Source organism: Dermochelys coriacea, chromosome 1, assembly GCF_009764565.3.
Source record: "Dermochelys coriacea isolate rDerCor1 chromosome 1, rDerCor1.pri.v4, whole genome shotgun sequence".
Taxonomy (NCBI): Eukaryota; Metazoa; Chordata; order Testudines; family Dermochelyidae; genus Dermochelys; species Dermochelys coriacea.
This window is the reverse complement of record NC_050068.2, coordinates 59,616,757-59,632,771: the sequence shown is the minus strand read 5'-3', so window position 1 is coordinate 59,632,771 and position 16,015 is coordinate 59,616,757. Positions and strand designations below refer to the sequence as shown.

The 16,015-nt window shown below is 39.3% G+C and overlaps 1 protein-coding gene across 6 annotated transcripts in view; it reads right to left on the bottom strand.

Moving 5' to 3' along the window:
• Window positions 1-918: 918 nt before the first annotated feature.
• Window positions 919-16,015, bottom strand: part of ZC3H13 (zinc finger CCCH-type containing 13) — a 57,669-nt gene continuing 42,572 nt past the window's right edge. For all 6 annotated transcript variants that reach the window (XM_043500695.1, XM_043500698.1, XM_038387084.2 and 3 more), the window contains 7 exons: window positions 15,719-15,822; window positions 14,291-15,286; window positions 10,767-11,264; window positions 7,832-7,981; window positions 6,825-7,025; window positions 2,453-2,616; window positions 919-1,411 (listed from right to left, as the gene is read on the bottom strand). In XM_043500695.1, the coding sequence (XP_043356630.1) occupies window positions 1,241-1,411; window positions 2,453-2,616; window positions 6,825-7,025; window positions 7,832-7,981; window positions 10,767-11,264; window positions 14,291-15,286; window positions 15,719-15,822 (2,284 nt within the window). In that variant the 3' untranslated portion in view covers window positions 919-1,240. The remainder of the gene's footprint in view (window positions 1,412-2,452; window positions 2,617-6,824; window positions 7,026-7,831; window positions 7,982-10,766; window positions 11,265-14,290; window positions 15,287-15,718; window positions 15,823-16,015) is intronic.

The following is a 16,015-nucleotide window of genomic DNA, read 5'->3' as shown; positions in this document are numbered from 1 at the left end:
AGATGAGGGTATCAGTGCTGCATTTGGCCCTTAATGCAAACAGCTACTGAGTGAAACACTCCACCACTAGCCCATCAAACCTACTCTATTTTGCAGTGAAAAATATTCTTCTACATGTTCAATGTGTATATAGACTCTGACTGTTTTACAGGGGAGGTGAAGAAAGAAAGTTCATTGTAATTACAGACCAAACAGTGAATCTATTTTGTGTACTGCAGTCTTACACAAGACTGTTTTAGCAATGAAACGTGTGCGTTTTGGAAAAGGAGATTAAAATAGGCTTTAACATAATTGGAAGCTATGATTTAACACATTCAGCTCAAAGGTTGCCTTGTAGCTATAAAATAAGCTAGAGCATTTTTAATGCCTAGACAGAACAGGTACGTTAACTCTTGCTCAGTTTAAACTACCGGTGTGTGTTTAAAATACACATTAAATCACAAAAAGATTAACTGCTTATAAAACACGTGAGGAAGACCTCAACAGAATTAAAGTAATAAAAGCCATTCCAAAAATGTTAACGTGAAAGAGATAGAAAGAATAAGTTTTGTATGGGCCACATTTTAGTTTAATGAGCATAAAACCAAAATTGTAAAACTTATGCAAAGGCATACTCTATACTGGTATAAATATACCTATATGTGTGCATACAACAAAGCTGGATATTTTCTTTAAAAAAAATAACATGATTCTCTAAAAGCTACACTATTAGCATTTTGTGTGCATAACAGAGCTGGATGCCTGCATACTAGGAAAGCATTATGGTAAAAAATTGTTGCCTTTATGCAGAGCTACCTAAAAAAAGCTGAATTTGATTTCATGTTGATGGTCACATTGTTTTTAAGTATCTGCAATAATATACAAATTACTGGTCCTACGAAAAATTATTTCAGAACAGAGAAAAAAAAGATACACAGACAGTTTTCTTCCTCCTTTAATATCAGGTGATGCAACAGACTTCTAAAAATGGACACCCTGAAATTATTACACTTGATGCATAAAACAGGTATGTGTTACCGTGTAAAATTCAATGTTATAAAAGTTGAAATGACCTGAAAACAAAGATCTTTGTATTTTTACTATAATTATTCCCTCCAAACACATAATAGAATTACCTGTAAAAACAGTCTTTTCTCCCATGTCTTACAGCTGCTTTCCAACCAAATCAAAAAGTTCAAAAGGTATAAATATCAACATTACTGATGGGAGATAAACTAGGAGTTCCAAAGTGGATATTGGCTTAAGACGCACATACTTCCTGCTGGATATTTGGCTGTGAAAGTTTACTATCTTCTGTCTTTTCCTGCCCAGGACCTTGGCACACAGTCTTGCGTTTAAATAACCGTAGACTCAACCTTAACAAGTCACTGTCTACTACTGGGGAATTCGTGTAAGTTTGTTTTGTTGTGCCCTGTTTGGATTGAAGAAAGAAAAATTAGTGGCTTTTTGACAAGTGGGCTGAGATATTAGACTCAGATATCCTCAAAAATTAAATAACCATATGTCCTTGGAAATGGTTCCTCCTGGCATTAAATTCTAACAGTAATTTTGCCTTTTCTATTGACATGCAAAGTCAGGACACCTAATTCAGCATGTGACAACTGACAAATCCTTAGAGAAAATATTTTACAGGAACAAATATTCAGTAATATTCCTAAACTAGAAAACTACTTTTAAAAACATGATTTGTACAAAACCTCATAGAATCCAAAGACATCAAGGGATTATTCAAAAGCCATTCCTGCAACCACATCTTTAAATTTTAATTTATATATTTTATCTTTATAAAAGTGTGTGTCCCTAATTTAATTCAAATCTAGCATATGAGGGAGCACTCACCCCTATTCACACATCTCAAATTAATCTCTTAGGCTAAAGTAAAATAAAAACCCCATGATCACTTAATACCAATGGAAGTCCGTCCTCCATTACATTTTAATCAGTAAACATTGATTTTACCACACACATACAGACAAAAAAATATTTCCATCAATAATCAAAACGTACAGATAGGAAATTAAGAAAAAAAGCTGCTTGAGAACTCACTTTGATTTAAGAATATTGGTTTTGTATGTTTTGACATGTGATGTTGACAACCTGTGTTTTAACGGTTATAAAACTTCAACTTTGTGAACGTCAACATCTGCTGCCAAATACAATCTGACCTGACCACTCCCTTAATTTTGCACAACTATCAAAATTTAAATCAATACAAATTGAAAAAATGCTTAAATATAAACATTGATATTATTCACTGAAATTATGAAAAAATAATCAAATTCTCCCAAGTCTCATTATTTGTGCATGGAGGGGGGTGAGAACAGAAAGATAGACCAGCAATGACATGTAAACTATATCAGAAGAAAAAGTTATATCATTGTAGAAATATTTTGAAGGCAAAGACAATTCATGTTCTTATATTTTGTATGCTTTATGTAATCCATGCACTTGCCTTTTCATTTTTCACTAGCTGCTTGCGAATTGCAGAATCCCTTCTAAAGCACAGGGCTTTACAGCAAGGACCAAGGTTACTAAGAAGACCTGCTCTCTCTTCTTTTCGCAGTAATGCAGCCATGTTCAGGGCCCCAAGTTCATGTTCAAACAAATTTTCTGCATCTACAAAGAGATGATCAGCATATATAAGAATAACTTTGCCGACCGTGAAATATTTCTGTCCCACAGAAGAGTGAATTTAGTGAAGTTAAAAATTCTCACATGTGATTTACAGACCCCCCCCTTGTCACGTATTATTTCTACAATTCTTGCCTAAAGTTGAATTCAGTGTTGGAGGAAATAGGAGACAAGGTGACTCTTAGTCTCCGAGAAGAATACAAACAACAGTTCCTCACTTCACCCTTTCCACTGATTGGTGGAGCAGCATTAAATAGAAGAGTCTAGAATGAGTGTGCTTTTCACCTTCAGCACTGGAGGGAAAGGATTATGATGGCAGTCATAACCGAGGGTTAAAAACTTGGGCACAGCTCTAGAACGGAAGAATGGGCTTCCTCGATCAGATGAGTGGGTGTGAAGACAGGGAGTTCAAATTTGGCATTAATCAAAGTCCTATGTTCCCCTTTTGTGCATGACCAATGGGTACATCACCATTAAAATGGGCCAGATGTAGCTAAACAGATGTGAGATGTAGAATATTTCCCCTTTCCCTAGTGCAGTTGCCACATCTCCCTCTGCAAAAGGCTGCCCAGGAACCATGGAGAACAAGTCAGGAAATAGATATTCTAACCAGCACACTCTTCCTAGGAGTCTCTCCCACCCCCAAAAAACTATCCTGTTAATGCTATTTGGAATGGAAGCATTAATACTTCCTCTATGTTCTGTATAATATCTCTGCCAGAAGTGTCGGTGGGCAGCTGTAGCAGAGGAGGCCAGCCCCACTGCCACTGCTTTTTGTTGGGGGCATCACAGAGAAGTGTGGATGTGGACCTGAGCTTCCTTCTACTCTTTTCCAGGTCACAACCTCTAACCCAGATAACATTGCCATCAATCGAAGAATAAAAAGGAGAGGATGTATCCAAACCCACCTCTGATTTAATGTAAAAACAAAAAGGATAACATATTAAAGCATAACAATGTGATTGAAAAACTTAAGTTACGAAGAATAATGTGACATACTACAGAAAAAAAGCATGGCCTTAGGTACAATTCAGTGACATCTAGATATCAAAAGCTGTTTTATTTAGTGCTTGGCAGAAACTATGAGCATTTTACATGAAGTCTCACATATGGCACTGTAAAAAGCAAGAGACCTGGGACAAGTCTAATGGATAAAGGTTCGAAGGCTAATGCAGAGATTAGACAGAATGCATACAGGGCATGAGGACACATTTTTTAATCCATTTACAGAGTGATCTTTTGACCAAGCTGAGCAGGACATTTTTCAGACAAGGTAGAAATAAAAAAGTACTCAGAATCAAAGATAAGTCAAAGAAAATAACAATGAAGTTGCCAAGACAATCCAGATGGCTAATCAGGAACTCAAGTAAATGACAGACCAACAGCCAACTTCAAAGCCAGCCTGTAACCAGCCTGTGGAGTCTGCCAAGGTACCAGATGCTGTTGCTCAAAGAGCATGTTTCACAGCTGAGCACCTGGGTCCTAAGAGGAAACAGTTGTAAATAGTAGATGGGGAGGAAACAATTAAAGACTAGACAATTAAATTCCAGCACTTGCTAGAAAATGGATAAGCAAACGAGAATCCCAAAAGTGGTTTTCTTTCAGCCATGCAGAACACAGTGCCATCCACAACCTCAGAAACAACTCTGACATCATAATCAAAAAGGCTGACAAAGGAGGTACTGTCGTCATCATGAATAGGACGGAGTATGAACAAGAGGCTACTAGGCAGCTCTCCAACACCACTTTCTACAAGCCATTACCCTCTGATCCCACTGAGAGTTACCAAAAGAAACTACAGCATTTGCTCAAGAAACTCCCTGAAAAAGCACAAGAACAAATCCGCACAGACACACCCCTAGAACCCCGACCTGGGGTATTCTATCTGCTACCCAAGATCCATAAACCTGGAAATCCTGGACGCCCCATCATCTCAGGCATTGGCACCCTGACAGCAGGATTGTCTGGCTATGTAGACTCCCTCCTCAGGCCCTTCGTTACCAGCACTCTCAGCTATCTTCGAGACACCACCGACTTCCTGAGGAAACTACAGTCCATTGGTGATCTTCCTAAAAACACCATCCTAGCCACTATGGATGTAGAAGCCCTCTACACCAACATTCCACACAAAGATGGACTACAAGCCGTCAGGAACAGTATCCCCAATATTGTCACGGCTAACCTGATGGCTGAACTTTGTGACTTTGTCCTGACCCATAACTATTTCACATTTGGTGACAATGTATACCTTCAAATCAGCGGCACTGCGATGGGTACCTGCATGGCCCCACAGTATGCCAACATTTTTATGGCTGACTTAGAACAACGCTTCCTCAGCTCTCGTCCCCTAATGCCCCTACTCTACTTGCGCTACATTGATGACATCTTCATCATCTGGACCCATGGAAAAGAAGCTCTTGAGGAATTCCACCATGATTTCAACAATTTCCATCCCACCATCAACCTCAGCCTGGACCAGTCCACACAAGAGATCCACTTCCTGGACACTACGGTGCTAATAAGCGATGGTCACATAAACACCACCCTATATCGGAAACCTACTGACCGCTATTCCTACCTACATGCCTCTAGCTTTCATCCAGATCATACCACTCGATCCATTGTCTACAGCCAAGCGCTACGATATAACCGCATTTGCTCCAACCCCTCAGACCGAGACAAACACCTACAAGATCTCTATCATGCATTCCTACAACTACAATACCCACCTGCTGAAGTGAAGAGACAGATTGACAGAGCCAGAAGAGTACCCAGAAGTCACCTACTCCAGGACAGGCCCAACAAAGAAAACAACAGAACGCCACTAGCCATCACCTTCAGCCCCCAACTAAAACCTCTCCAACGCATCATCAAGGATCTACAACCTATCCTGAAGGACGAGCCATCGCTCTCTCAGATCTTGGGAGACAGACCAGTCCTTGCTTACAGACAGCCCCCCAATCTGAAGCAAATACTCACCAGCAACCACACACCACACAACAGAACCACTAACCCAGGAACCATACCATTGCAACAAAGCCCGTTGCCAACTCTGTCCACATATCTATTCAGGGGATACCATCATAGGGCCTAATCACATCAGCCACACTATCAGAGGCTCGTTCACCTGCGCATCTACCAATGTGATATATGCCATCATGTGCCAGCAATGCCCCTCTGCCATGTACATTGGCCAAACTGGACAGTCTCTACGTAAAAGAATGAATGGACACAAATCAGACGTCAAGAATTATAACATTCAAAAACCAGTTGGAGAACACTTCAATCTCTCTGGTCACTCGATCACAGACCTAAGAGTGGCTATACTTCAACAAAAAAGCTTCAAAAACAGACTCCAACGAGAGACTGCTGAATTGGAATTAATTTGCAAACTGGATACAACTAATTTAGGCTTGAATAGAGACTGGGAATGGATGAGTCATTACACAAAGTAAAACTATTTCCCCATGTTATTTCTCCCCCCACCCCACCCCCCCACTGTTCCTCAGATATTCTTGTTAACTGCTGGAATTAGCCTACCTGCTTGTCACCATGAAAGGTTTTCCTCCTTTCCCCCCCCTGCTGCTGGTGATGGCTTATCTTAAGTGATCACTCTCCTTACAGTGTGTATGATAAACCCATTGTTTCATGTTCACTGTGTGTTTGTGTGTATATAAATCTCTCCTCTGTTTTTTCCACCAAATGCATCCGATGAAGTGAGCTGTAGCTCACGAAAGCTTATGCTCTAATTTGTTAGTCTCTAAGGTGCCACAAGTACTCCTTTTCTTTTTGCGAATACAGACTAACACGGCTGCTACTCTGAAACCTTTCTTTCTTTTGTACTTCAATTCACTGATAGAAGCATGAGATCCATGTATATGAATAGGTGAAAAAGTAAACACAAATCAACCTAAATCAATGGAACCACTACAATAATACAAATATACACCTATTCGGGCAAGTATCTACATAATATCTATGTGCGTCTTGAAACTAAAATGCTTACCAGTTCATTCTTTTCAAAGACACTTTATAGACTCATAGGAGATTAGGGTTGGAAGAGACCTCAGGAGGTCATCTAGTACAAACCCCTGCTCAAAGCAGGACCAACCCCAACTAAATCATCCCATCTAGGGCTCTGTTACTTTACTAATCCTGAGATGGCATTTTATCCCAGAGGGAAACAGAATTACCTTTAGGTTTTTCTAAAACTCTCTGACAGGTTTCTTTAATTTTGGTGAAGAGTTCAGGGCCTGCCAGTCGTTTGGAAATGCCAACTCTCAACATAACAGCACATGGTGTGAATTTTAAGAGTGCCGCTCCAGGCTCCCGTGGCTCTTTTGGCTGCTTTGGCATAAGACTGGACCAATCCACATCTATTACATCAACAGGATCTGCAAAAAGATACAATGGAGAAAGAGCTATCACACCATCATCCCTTATTATGAAAGGCTAGCTTCATCTGGTGGCTTGAAGGTATTATAAATCAGCTGAATATTGTTCAGAAGCCCTCTCAAAAGGTGAATTCTTTCATATTTCAGAATTAAGATTGTGGTGTCAAACTCATGATGATGGTGGTAAACTGGATTAAGTGATTCCTCCAAAATCCAAAAGGTCTCCTGCTTGTATTTAAAAAGAAAACCCAATTTCTGTTTTTAATATTCTTGAAACCTCCTGATGAAGTGACTGCTTAGGCTCTGCTGAATCTGCGGATCTGGAAATAGTCACTTCAGTAGGCATAGAAAACATTAAAACTAAGAACACACTACCACGGACCTGATTTAAAATATTTAACTAATTGGTGTATGGATTAGACTTTTGGCTGCTATTCTCTGCTGTAGCATTGGTGCAGGCAATAAAATACATCTGCTCTTTAAGGAGACGTGATTTACTGGACAGAACTGGAGCTGTGTTTTTGTCTAACATAGCAGGTATGTTGTAGCCAACATGAACATATCCCACAGGACTTAGTATGAAATGCCTTTCCTACATTGGGTAGGTTGATAGGCATTCAATTCATTAAGATAAATTGAAAAATATGAATCTTGGAACCATTACAGTATCTCTAAAACGTCATGCACCTTTCACACACCAGTTCCCTAGTAGTAATAATGAATGGATACAAAGACTTATCATTAAGTCAGCTGGTCCAATTTTTGCATTCAACTGTTAATAAAAAGGGATTTACTATATATTTTACCTGGCATCTTCTCATCCTCCTGTTGATCCTCCCTCTTTTCAGCATCATCTGCCAGAATTTCATCTAGTTCATCATCACTGATTGGCTCATATTCTCCAGCAGCAGATCCCAGTGATTGCACATCATCTATCTTGGACTCATCTTCTCCTCCTACAGAAACAGACATGCACTGCAAGCTTAAAAAAAGTCATTTTTTAACATTTCAGCACCCTGATAACTAGGCTACTGCATGTATTGGCTTGAGCAAATAAACCTGATAGCTTTCTTGTGGAAGCACATTCAACACTGATACAAGCTGTTCAGTTCTGCAGGTGGTCAAATAATTTTTTTACATCTGACAGATAATAAACCCTTGAATTTAACCTGGCTCAAGTGAATTTCTACTTGTGCACTGTTAGGGAGCATGCATACTCAGGGTTAATAGGGTTAAAAGGAATAAAGGAAGTGGTATAAGTTTCATGAAGGTAGGTGTGTGTATCTTACACTTTCAAGCCCCTTTCTGGGAAGTGCAGAAAGGAGCTTGAAGACGGTTACACCAGGTTCCCTTAGTCTGTTTTGTTTTGTTTGCAAATTATCAAACAATTATACTACCTTACACATCACCCCTAAATTCTATCCTTTGAATTAGAAACACCACACTGAAGTCATAATTACAGTAACTTATGTCATCTTGCAGCCCATGGACAAATGGCTGGGACAGTGCCCCTCCTCTGGGATTGAAAGCCCACCCAAAGCAGTAATGCACCAGCACAGCCCACATGCAACCCACACTCCAGATGGGTACCCACAATCCAGATAAGGATGTGTACAGCCAACTGGTAGTCACCTACTCCATAAGTCACCTCAAAGACAGCATCTACAAGCAGGAGTAGACTTTCTGGATCTGGGCACTAGGAGATGTACTGATTCAATCCACTGAGTAAGCGACCTTTACCAGCAGGCCTCTGATCAAGAAAGAGCTGGAATGTACAGATATCCTCTCCTAGCAGAATGTAGCAGAAATACTGCCATCTCTCTTCCTCGCCCAGAAGTGAAACTCTCTCTATGTGGAAGCTACATCCAAGGGTATAGTTTGCTTGCCCTTGATACAATAAAAAATTATAAATCAATGCAGAAAACTCAGGGAAAGACAATAGTAAGAGTGTAAATTAACTACTCAGAACACCTGTCACGGCTTTGCAGGGAGTGCAGCATCCCTGGCATCATTAAAGTCTTCACTTGAAGCAAACACATTAAATGTTCAACACAAAATCATAATTAAGTAATTAAATCCTCACACATTTTGTGTTAGGCCTATACACAATGACTGTAGCCTAAACAGAATAAGACGGCTGGTGCTGCACCAACATCAGAGTTGAAAGTTGTATTAAGACACGTTCTCTTTTCTCTCTACACTGAAATTTTAGAATCTACACTAAATTTCATGCTAGATCTCATCATAATATTCAGTGTCAACACTTGTGTAACAAACTCCAGATTTTCATGATACATCCTCTATTTTCTAATAGACCCTCTGAATACTCTACTACTGAACACAGCCATTCACATTTTTTCTCAACTACATGCTTGAGTAGAGCAGATATTTTCTGATTTTCAAAAATCGAATGACCTCCTTATGAAACAACATATGTGGCACACAAAATGTGCATGAACCATAATTCAAACCTAACAACCAAAGTTCTTGGGTAATAATCAGTAGAAAGAATAGGAGAAAGAATGTGATCACCCTTTTGTTTTAGCTCCCATTTTAAGAAACATTTTGCTTTGAATCACTGGAAGCGAATTAATTTTTATCTTTTCCTTGACACAATAAAAAGTAAGACAAAACTATGCTGTAATTAAAAAGGTAAATATAAACAAACAGATTTCGGACTGCTAAAAAGAATACAATACAACCAGGAAAAACTGAGTGACAAAATAATTAGGGAAGGAAAGTATGTGATCCTTTGAGAGAAGGTAAGGACAATATAAACATAGCAGGAAGAATTTATTGAATGTCAGAGAGACATGCACTGAGAATAGAGTTTCTTATTCAGTCACAGATTTGTGCTTGCTCTTTTAGATTTTCCAAATAGGTTATGGAATTTTTCCCTGCTTCATAATGGACCAAACAATTCAATCTCTCTTAGATAAGTGCAAGACTCAAGCGACTTAGTTCAGCTCTTCCTCAGTGGGTTTTAAACGTAGTTTTCGACTGAAGTGTTTGCCCATGTCTATATTACCTTGTTTCTTAAACCAAGCACATTTTTTCGAGCCAAAAAAACTCGCAAATTTTATTTGTGTTGAATAAAATTATTTTTCTGAAGTTATTCCTGGACAAGACCTATCTATCTATATGCTAAGAACTATACACATCTTAAAATTATACCATCATCTGTTCTCTGGCAATTGGCTCTGTGGAAAAAAAAATAGTATGACTGAGACATCACAAGTACTACCTTTTACTGATGCAACATTTTTTAAAATGTAGGAAAATAAGACTGTCATCAATTTTCTTCTCCTAAAATGCTTTCTATTTCTCTACATTTTTCCATTTTAACTCTTCTTACCAATATCCTCCTTAGCTGTCACTCCCACACTGACAAAAAGGCCAATAGTGTAAGGGGGTGATGGAGAAAAGGGAATTTTTGTTCATTAAACCACCTGACTATTCAGAAATTTGGTGCCTAAGCAAATTATACCTGGTCTCATTTATGTTTGTGTGTCTCAAGACTAATTTGGAAGTACACAATTAATGAAAAACATGCTAAAAAAGCTACTCATAGAGATTATGTCTCAGGGTACCTGCTTCTACAGTGGAAAAGCTGGAGCCAATCTGCATATCAGAGTGACCTTTCAGTGGAAAATTATTCTGATATACTGTAGTTCGATGTTATGTTAAAAGGGGAAGGAGTAAAATAATTGATACACTAGTTTCTGTTTCAGAACATCTCACCTTCTAAGCTCTCTACTTTCTCAGCTTCATTTCCATCTTCAAATCCTTGTGAAGTTCCCAAGTCCTTTTCTGTCCTTTCCTTCTCCAAAGCTGTAGTGTCCCGGCAAACCCCATCAGATTCCTTTTCATGATCCCTGTCCAGTTTTGGTTCATTGCGCTTTGTTGTGTCTGTTTGAGAAGAAATGTCAAGAGTTCTGTCCCTGTCTCTTTCAGTAGTATCAGGAAGTTGTCTCTCTCTTTCCCTGTCCAACTCTCTTCTTTTTTCCCTCTCTCGCTCTCTGATTCTGTCACGATTCCGTGGCCAGTCTTTATCTACATCTCGATCCCATTCTCTCTGCCTTACATCCCTCCTTTCTCTGTCTCGTTCACGATCGTGATCATGTCTATCTCGTTCTTGAAGCCTCTCCCGGCTATCAAAGGACCCAGATCTGGAATGGACCTGACGATCTGATTCAGGAGAACTTCTTCTTGAACTGTGGCTTCTTGAATCTTGACGATCTGAATAAAATATTAAAGAGACATGACTGTAGCAAATGAATGCAGTACACATTTATCTGTATCAAAAGAGACAAAAATATCAAACACAACATTTTTACAAACTCCGATGTCAAAACAGACCTTTGAGGGCAAGACCACCACAGAATGAAGATTTCTTCACAAAAATCACCTCTATGTATTTGACCTTATTCAAGGACATGACTTCTCTCGATTAACCCCTTCCTCCTCCATCCCAGAAACATTTTTCAAAAGCTAAAAACTGCTTCTTTAAAATCAAATTGTAGGCATTTCTGTATTTTGTATGTGAAACAAAAGAAGGGAAAACAAGTGTCAACATTTTGAAAATTTGCCGTTCTGAAATCCAGTAAAGCCATGGTTGGCAAATAAACTTGTTGTGTAATGCCGTCATATGTCAAATTTAAGCACGACGTGGACTGACATTTGACTGGGGCCCTCCAGGATATACCAAACTGTGGCAAGAATTCTGCATTTATCCCCTGAGTCAGTACTGAAATAATTCTCCTGCATGGTTTTAGGAAACAGTGTGTTGGTGGAGGGTGCATTCTAACCTATAAAAGAAGAAAACCAATTATCTGACCACTTGTAATCATCAACCATTTCAAATCAAGCAATGGTTTCTGCCCAATTTCCCCTCGCAATTCCATTCAGAGACTGTTCTTCAGTTACAAGAAGCACTTTGTAGCACTGCATGAAATGTTAAAACAGCTTTGTTCAAACAGACATGGCCATATTTCCACAGCGGGTGAAAATATTTTCTATACATTCCTTACCTGCCTTCAACAATCTTTAAATGAAAGGTCCTAGGCATGTTCAAGTTACGAAGATTGACATGTCTATTAACTAAGTGCTACCAGTATAGCTTTCTTCCCCCACTGAAGTTAAAGACCCAGTAGAAAGGCCGACAGTAGTGTCAGGCCATCACACATAACCACTGCCCAGCAACAAGAGTACAGGAGAGAGACAGAGGACCAAGTAACCACTGCCCAATTCTCTGCAAAACAATTGAAAGTTTAAAACAAATATTCCACTGTGTCCAGTATCATTTAAAGGAAACCATCACCTACATGAAGCTTGCTATTGTATTAAAAGATCCATCACTTTAATTAGTACGTGTAAATGCTGTTTATTTTGAGATGTTTTAATATGGGTATATTTGTGTTCTGGACAGTATCTTATTATAAGAACGGCCATATTGGGTCAGACCAAAGGTCCATCTAGCCCAGTATCCTGTCTTCCGACAGTGGCCAATATCAGGTGCCCCAGAGGGAATGAACAGAACTGGTAATCATTAAGTGATCCATCCCATTGCCCATTCCCAGCTTCTGGCAAACAGAGGCTAGGAACACCATCCCTGCTCATCCTGACTAATTGATGGCCCTATCCTTGATGAATTTATCTAGTTTTTTTTTAACTCTGTTATAGTCTTGGCCTTCACAAAATCCTCCGGCAAGGAGTTCCACAGGTTGACTGTGCGTTGTGTGAAAAAATACTTCCTTTTGTTTATGGCAAACCTTTACATATTTGAACCCATCAGGTTTTAAAAGTGTGGCACAAAGTCCATGTATTTTCTTGATGCTAAATCAAGATGTTTTAGGAGAAGCTTGGTATGATTATTATCCTAATTTGAACTGAACAGGACTAGAAAGTGAAGGAGAAGACTCTGGAGGCTTGTCCAGACCCCTGAGGAGACAACTGGAAGTCACAGCCACAATTTTTCATCAGAAGACTGTAGGGAATAAGTTAGACAACAGAAACATCACCACAGAAGGTATTGATGGAGATTTCACCTTAAAATGGAATCTGTAAATAAAATAAGGATACATAATAGGGGGACATATTTTAATGTCCTAGAGGACTGAATCCTCTGTTCATAGTTTAGCAATTAAGTTTGAGATTAACTAAAAGACCATCCCTCTGGAGCAAGATAAAATTTTTTCAATATAACAGCCTACCTGAAACAAACAAAGGGGGGGGGGGCGGGAAGACTTGAAAAACAATGCTATCTAGTCAGGGGTCAGAGAAAGTCTTTCAACCCCACAGAAGCAATCTCAGATTGCTATGTGTCAACAAAAATTATCTGCCATCTGAAAAGGTTAAAAAATAAATCAGAGTATGGGACACAGATGCATGCCAATTTTGTCCTGACAACATCCAGGCTTCTCTTACTTCTTCCCTGCTCTCTTTTCATATGGAAGAACATCCACTGATGTCTCTATCAGGCAAACATCTAATTGTTCCCCTTCTGCCAAGTGGGTGAAAAGCATTTTCAGTACTGCTAAGTTACGCAGTACAGGAAGCAAAAAGAAAGCTGGAGCTCTCAAGCAGCCAGTTTGTTTCATGAGACCAGTAACTCTCCAATGAAGGGACCTCACATCAAATAATTTCTTGCCTGTTTTTCTCACTCTCCATGAGCATAAAGCTAAGCAATTTAGTTCCAACTGATTATTTTGTTTCAGGACAAAGATGATTTTCATTTATATTAAACTTACTATTAAGGGCCGCAACCTAATGACTTCACCACAAATTTCTTTCAGGAACCACGTTGAACATAGCTCCCTGAAACATGTAAAATTTAACTTCCTGCACATCATTTCATAGTTTCAGTATTAAAATTTAATTTCTATTTGTTTGTAATTTTTAAAGTACATTTTATACAATAAAATTACCACTATGCTCTGTGTTAGCATAAGAGCTTTTCTAAATTAAAAGTTTAAATTAGTTGTACAGATATGTTTTAACCCTTACAGCATAAATTGCTATTTCTTGTTGAATATTCCAGGCTCAGCAAAGGGATAATTCATCCCCATTGATGCCAAGAGTTTTAAATCATAATCTGAAGGAATATACAATTCCCTCTAATTTTGTTATGGAGGCAGAAGAGGCTTTTCCTTTCATATCCAGTGAACCAAGAGCTTAAGGCCATGCTAGAAGGATTTGGAAGTGGAGTCTATTCACTTTCACACAGTATGATATAAATCAGTCTCATTAGGACAGTATCTTATTACCTGAAGATGTGCTGCGGCTGGGTTCCCCTCGTTTCAACTGATCAATTCTGGACTTCCGTTCCCCAGTGATCTCTAAGCTTTTTTTCTCTCTGTCCCTGGAGCTGCTGTGCAGGACCCTTTTCCGACCTGTCTGGTCATCTCCACTGCGATGAGCAGATTCATTGGAGGGTGATCGAAGTCTGCTTGATGTATGACTTCGATTGCTACCAAGACTGCTGCTGCGCTTCTGATCCACAGGTTTACGATGAGGTGCATCTTCTATAGTAACATGTGGGGTTTCTACCTTGTCTCCCCTCAGTCTGTGGCTTTTTCTGTGGGATTCTTCAGTGCTTCTTTCTGGAACAATGATTTCACCACGTTCTGGAACATCTTCATCTGACCAGTCACTAAATGTTGTGTCTTCTCTTTTTGGAGCAGCTTCTACTCCCACAGCTTTCTCAGCTACTGCTTCAACCAACTCCTCTTTTGTTGTTACAGGGGGAGTTCTTGGGCCTTTTTTCTTTTTATGGTGCGGGACAATTTCTTCATCAGAAACCTCTGAATCACCCTTTGACCTCTTACGCTTCTTCTCAACAGTCTTCTTTTTTGGAACTTTCTTGGGTGAAAAGACCTGGCCCTCCTCTACAGTTGACTCAGTGTACCGTTCCACCCCGATGTCCTCATCTTTTTTCTTCTTTGTGGTCTTTTTCTGCACTTTAGATTTCTTCTTATTCTCCTCATGTATTCTATCAGATGCATCTCGTTCTTCAGAAGGGCGATGACCTAAGCTCTCCTGAACCCTGGTCCGTGAGCTTTCAGTGACTTCTGTTTGTTCTCTCTGCTCTCTCTGTTTATCTCCTGAAGACACTCTCTCTTTGAACTCTGGTTCTTCATAGCGTCTTGAACTTTCCTTTCTCTCTGGCTTTCGACTCTGCCTGTCTTCTGTAAGGTGCGTGGGGCTGAGAGATCGGGATTCTTGTGGTCGCACAACCTGACTTAGCAGCCTGTGCTTCTCATCTATAAGTGGAAAAGACATATTTTTGATGTTCAAGAAGGGGAAAATACACATTTTGTGCATCCTGTACATACCAAAAGAAGTGTCAATCAAAACAATCCATTATTTCCAGCTATCTTCTTCAAGCTTTTAAACCTCTGGAGTATCAATGGATTTTTTCCCCTTTTAATAGATATGCATCTTAAAGACAAATATTGGGGCTACTGCCCCAGGACAATACCAATATATTATAACAAAATTAGCATATAGAATAAATAATATGTCAAATATGTAGCCCCACCGCTCTACAAGAAAAACAGCCTTACAATGAAAAAACAGGGAGACGACACTTTGAAAAGCTCAATCCCTCATTTTCTATTTAAGATTGCAAGGAACTTCTTCATAGTTGCAGGTTAGCCTATATACTGTGGCAGAGACAACCCACTTCTACTTACTTTTATCATCTCCACTGTTGTAGGCATCGCTGTCAGGAGAATGCTCACGGCGGCGCTTGGGTGATGGACGAGGACTAGGGCTACTTTCATTTCTGTGACGCTTCCTATATTAGAAAAATAAATGCAAATTCCATGCAGATTCCTTTTAAAAAAATGGCTGTATTTCTTTATCACCTCTGTAAATATCAGTAACACCACCTATACTCTATGCACCTCTCTCAAAATACAAGATACTAAAAGATGTCCCACAATTTTCTAGCTTCATTAGCAATAAAGTTTCAAGTAAGATCAGTTTTC